Source organism: Sus scrofa, chromosome 9 (genome assembly GCF_054392235.1).
Source record: "Sus scrofa isolate SSC_HxYL_T2T_F1_AM1 chromosome 9, Sscrofa_HxYL_maternal_Yorkshire_Landrace_v2.0, whole genome shotgun sequence".
Classification (NCBI taxonomy): Eukaryota; Metazoa; Chordata; class Mammalia; order Artiodactyla; family Suidae; genus Sus; species Sus scrofa.
Genome location: NC_139391.1, coordinates 3,869,944 through 3,875,540, shown reverse-complemented (window position 1 = coordinate 3,875,540; position 5,597 = coordinate 3,869,944). Strand labels below are relative to the sequence as shown.

At 46.5% G+C, this 5,597-nt stretch overlaps 1 protein-coding gene across 1 annotated transcript; it reads left to right on the top strand.

The window, feature by feature from the left end:
• The first annotated feature begins 4,113 nt into the window (after positions 1 to 4,113).
• LOC146399666 (olfactory receptor 56B2-like) lies at positions 4,114 to 5,073 on the top strand. The gene has a single exon (XM_084978190.1). It carries the CDS (start codon positions 4,114 to 4,116, stop codon positions 5,071 to 5,073), a length of 960 nt encoding a protein of 319 aa, XP_084834316.1.
• Positions 5,074 to 5,597: the final 524 nt, after the last annotated feature.

Sequence of the window (5,597 nt, the reverse complement as noted above, 5' to 3'; positions counted from 1 at the left end):
GTCCATTGCTAAAAGCACCTGGCCACTGTGTGTGTGTGACCATTGGGTGTCTACCTGCCCTTCCTCGCTAAAGGCCTCCATATCCCAGCCCCTCCCTCGCTTCCTTAGAGCGGTTTCCTCAGGGTAGCTGGAGATGCTGCCTCCTGGACTTAGGGCTTCCTTCTGCCCCAAATAAAAGTGAACTCTCAACTCTCAGGTTGCGCATATTCTTTCAGTCAGCAACTTAGGAATGAGGCCTTGATGCAGCTCTCTTTTCCCTTCTGTAGACACCTAGAAACAGCCTTTCTAATGGCTCCTTTAGTCAGCTTGATCACTTTACACCAATGAGGCCATCTCGCTCTCAGGACCCCATGTGCCATAGGCCCAAGACACCAGAGGCTGCGGGTTCAAATACTTGAACTCTCCCGAATAGGTGATCCGTGGAATCAAAACCCAACTTCGTTGTTGGCAGGGGCTGGAGGGGCAGGTCAATACGTGGTGACTGAGTAACAGTTGTGGAGGGTTTCTTTTTAAGCAATGGAAGTGCCCTGCTGTTACATCGTGCGAATGGTTGCACAACGTTTTGAATGAAATAACAGGCACTCAGTGACACATTTTTTGGTCTTTTTTAGGGCTGTACCTGTGGCCTATGGAGGTGCCCAGGCTAGGGGTCAAATCGGAGCTGTAGCCGCAAGCTTATGCCACAGCCACAGCACCACAGGATCCAAAGTGCATCTGTGACCTACACCCGAGCTCACAGCAGTGCCAGGTCCCTAACTCACTGAGCAAGGCCAGGGATCAAACCCACATCCTCATGGCTACTCATCTGGTTTGTTAACCAATGAGCCACGAGGGGAACGCCTCAATTATACCTTTTTAGTGATTTAAATAATTATTCTATGGCAAGAGAATTTTGCTTTAATAACAACTGATACAGTGTAAAGAGCGGTGTGCTAAAAATCTTCTTTCTCTCTGGTCACGTGTACACACACACGTATTAGGAACGTGCTGCAATGGATTGTGTAACTACATATTATGCACATTTATTAAATCATGATATTGCTGAATAATCACCCCTTGAATCACTTACCTGTGAAGGTCTTTTATAATGAGAACATTTATGTTTCAATATGGCACTGCCCCCATTTTTGTCCAAAATCATATGTAGGAAGTTTATACCAAGAAATGTATCAGCAGTTACCTCCACATTACGTAATTTCAAAGGTGCAATTTATCTACTTCCAAAATCATGTGTATTTTTCCAGCGAATGAACACTATAGGTCCTGCTTTCAATATCTTGCTACAGGTTACAAGACTAGAATCAGCATGGGTTTTATTGGTTCTTTGCTCTCATCACATCATCATTACTCCATATACACTTAGGCATCTCTTCTAAATACCCCCAGCTTAATATTTGTACAAGTACATCCGAACTGCTGGCAAACTCCCACAAAGCCACCACGTTCGTCCCCATGCTCACGTGAACGAAAATGTTGGCGAGTCAAATGACGTGTGGACGTGTGTGAGTGAAACTAAAACCTTCTGAAACACCGTCAGTGCTTTCCAGGTGTGTCCCACACAGCCTTTGTTCCCACCAGGAAAGAGACAAACCACCTTAAGAAACATTAACGTCCTTCATACTCATTCAAAGGCAATTGGGTTCACTCTCACTGCCTCGTGTGTATCACTCTCACGCAAGCACAGAGATATCGAAACACACAGATAAATTGCGTCTCTCCTTCGTCCAGTAGGTGAGAGGCTGCAAATGGGACTTTCCACTCTTCCTCCTCCACTAGGGGGCCGCTTAATTCCCAGACCAGCACCAGCATCTCTGGTGTTTTGTGATACTCGCCTGGGGACAGAGAACACATGTTAAAGCTATTTCGTTCACCAGGACAAACATCAGGAGACGTAGTAGCCCAAGACTGCAAATGTACATATCCTGCAGAGTCGTACTTTCTTCATCAGGATCCGGCACAGCTGGAGCAGGTGGCCTTCAGCTCACAGGTCTGCCATCCAGAGACAAAGGTACTAAAGGAAACACAATAGGGGAGTGGAGATGAGCCTTTTCTCATTCTGTAGACAGAGAATACATGGGGATTGTATTTGGAAGTACGTGAATTGACTATTTGCATGACTTAAGATTGGATTCCCTCTCCCTATCTGGAGGCAGAAGGATTAAGGAAGAGTGGGTTTTCATGGAAAAAAGTTCAATTCCCCAGGTGTCCAGTTGCAATGAACACACTTTGGTTTTCCAGGCTTATTATAAATACCTACTTATTTTCCTAAGCAAGTAGGAGACTTTGGTTAGGTTGTACTGAGTGTTAAGTGTAAGTCACCCCCACGACGAGAAGAGTGAAGCGATAGCCACGACGAGTTCATGGTTGAAGGTTAAAAGAGTCGCCAGGTGTGCATCAGCATTGCCCCCCTCTGCATACCAGAATTTTGAACCACAGAATGTTCAAGTGTTGTGGCTTTGTGTGGTGTACTTACTATTTAGGGCTTGCAGAGAAAAGAAAGTAAACAGCATGTTTCTGGTAGAAAGAGATCATAAAACTATGCCTTCGGTTTTCAAGTTCAGGTGTTGATGTTTACATCAGGTGTACCTATGTACAATATGAGAGCTATAGCGGGCCTTCCGTCATAACAGCGATCTCAGACTCAGTGTGTTTTGATTTCATGTCTTCTGTACTGATGACGAGGTGACTGTCTGGACTGTTCCAAGAAGCAAACGTATGTCCACGTAGGGGAAACTGACTCAAAGCCAGAATCAACTGGACTCAGAATACTGAGATCTATCAACTACTCTTGTTCTCTGTTGGCGCAGTTTGTCTTTAGACTGTTCATGCGCATTTTTTAGACATTTTATAGTTTCCTCACTGGAGAACATAAGTTATGCTGACTACGCTAACATAACCCAGAGTTTTATGAAAATTAACTCATATTTATGAGTATCGTCAAATTCCCAAGGTCTTTGATGAAAAGAGGTTTTCTGATGTTCTATCAACTAATATGTTACTAAACTATTTTCGGACAGAAAAGCTACTGCTCTGAGTCTATGCATTGGTAGCAATGTCAAACTTAAGAAGCAGGCTCTGGCATCAGAGGGCTTTCCTCTTGTCCAGCCCCAATGTGGTACCCGGTGGAAGATAACGACCAAGGTTCTGACGTTCCTTGATACTCTGTATCTTAATTTTGACAACGTGCATGTAACGTTGTCGCCACAAATGCAGGCTCTGTACACCGGCACCAATTAAGTCTCAGAGACCGAGTTCTTTGAGGAAGAGAAAGGACAGGCTTGTTGCTTTGCGAGGCAGAGGAGGACACAGCAGGCTCGTACCTCAGAGCCATGTCCTCTCTTGCAAAGAGAAAGCAGAGAGGGACAGAGGGTGAGCTCAGAAGACAGGGTTACTGACCGTGGTGTCTGTCGTAGTTTTCATCCACAGCTCATTTCAGAGTCGTCAACTCTGGGGCCAGTCGGTCCGGGGAGGGCTTCTGGTTGTCTGTGGGAGTATCGCTTCCTGACCTTCTCTCTGGAATGAAGCTCACTTGTAGGGAAGGGGTGTCAGGGAGGGGTTCAATGACAAAAGGCAGCGCTGGGAGGGACACAGCTCTAAGTAGAAAGTAACCATTAGGAAAAGAAAGCAGTTGAGCCAGGAAGAGGTCATTGGGGGACCCCAGACATCAGGTGCCATCGAACTCTAACTAGAAGGTACATCTGAGTAGGAAGGTAGGGGGCCAAGGCAGGACATGACAAAATGAAGGCTGCATTAACCCGTTGTTAGCTCTACCTGTATTTCCTAATAGTTAACTCCTGAGTCAGCCTTTTAAGACTTGGGGGCCAGGCAGGACGGAGGGGCTAAAGGAAAGAACTTGTGGTTAAAAACTCAAAGAGCTATGGTCTGGAGCATGGTTTCAACATGACCTGCTTATGGAGTTTTTGTGATAATTAGCACAGCTAACGCGCAAACTGCGTTATCCCAGGTTCTGTTTCATTAGAAGAGTCCAGGAAATGGTCATGGTAAGATGAGAACTGCAAGGATGAGCACTCCTCTCCTTCAAGACCAGGAAACAGGCAACGTCAGGGAGAGTATTCAGAGTCCTCACCCTGAATGTTTTTCCTCTTGGTGAAGATGTTCCAGGAGCTCAGCGGTGCCAACAGCTCGAAGGGCCAGGTCTCTGAGTTCGTTCTGATGGGTTTCCCAGGCATTCACACCTGGCAGCACTGGCTCTCTCTGCCCCTGGCGTGGCTCTACCTCTTAGCTCTCAGTGCCAACATCCTTATCCTGATCATCATCAATCACGAGGCAACCCTGCACCAGCCCATGTACCACTTCCTGGGCATCCTGGCGGTGGTAGACATGGGCCTGGCCACCACCATCATGCCCAAGATTTTGGCCATCTTGTGGTTTGATGCCAAGGCCATCAGTCTCCCCGAGTGCTTTCTGCAGATGTATGTCATCCATTGCTTTGTAGGCATGGAGTCGGGCGTCTTTGTCTGCATGGCTATGGATAGATATGTAGCCATTTGTCGACCACTACACTATACATCCATAGTTACACGATCTTTTGTGGTCAAAGCAACGGTGTTCATGGCACTGAGAAGCTGCTTACTTACCATCCCAGTGCCTGTGTTGGCTGCCCAGAGACAATACTGCTCCAGAAACGAAATTGAGCACTGTCTGTGCTCGAATCGTGGAGTCACCCGCCTCGCCTGTGATGACAGGACCATCAGCAGCATGTACCAGCTCCTTCTGGCTTGGACACTCATGGGAAGTGACTTGGGTTTGATTATGTTGTCATATGCTTTGATACTTCACTCTGTGCTGAAGCTGAACTCAGCCGAAGCTGCATCCAAGGCCCTAAGCACCTGCACGTCCCACCTCATCCTAATCCTGTTCTTCTACACGGCCATCATTGTCCTCTCCGTCACCCACAGAGCAGCAGTGACGGTTCCCCTCATCCCAGTCCTACTCAATGTGCTCCACAATGTCATTCCTCCTGCCCTCAACCCCGTGGTCTATGCACTCAAGAACAAGGAGCTCAGACACGGCTTGTATAAGGTTCTTAAGCTGAAAGTCAAGGACAACTAACTCATAGAAGATACTCACGTTTTGATGTCTCCAGATACCTGCCCAATAGGACATCTAATGAGTGCCTAATGGAGAAGAACAGAAAAGTGGTCACTCTGAAGCTTTTTGCTTCTTATAATGAATCTGTGGCACCGCCTCAAGGTTAAAATAAAGCAACGGTGATGGTCCTATCTGAAATCCTTGGGTTTCAAGCAAGGGTTTACACAAAAGGAGGAAGGTGTTGATGTTTGTTGAGATGTGTATTGATCCCAAGGGAAACGGACGTGAACTATGACACCTGCGTCTCCTCATTGCTCTCTTTTCACCTCCCTTACCCTTTCTGTGTCTGGTCCGCATTCTTGTTTGTGCTTTGCAATGGCCTTCTCCATTCTTCACCTGACCAGGACTAAAACGCTCATTGTGAAAAACGTTCCCATTCCAGACTTCAAAATATTATAGAATCAGTTAGAATTTTTCCCCCTTTACAAAGGCCTAGCCAAGCATGTTCCATGGTTGCTTTGTGAATGCCTTGAGGACTTGAGACG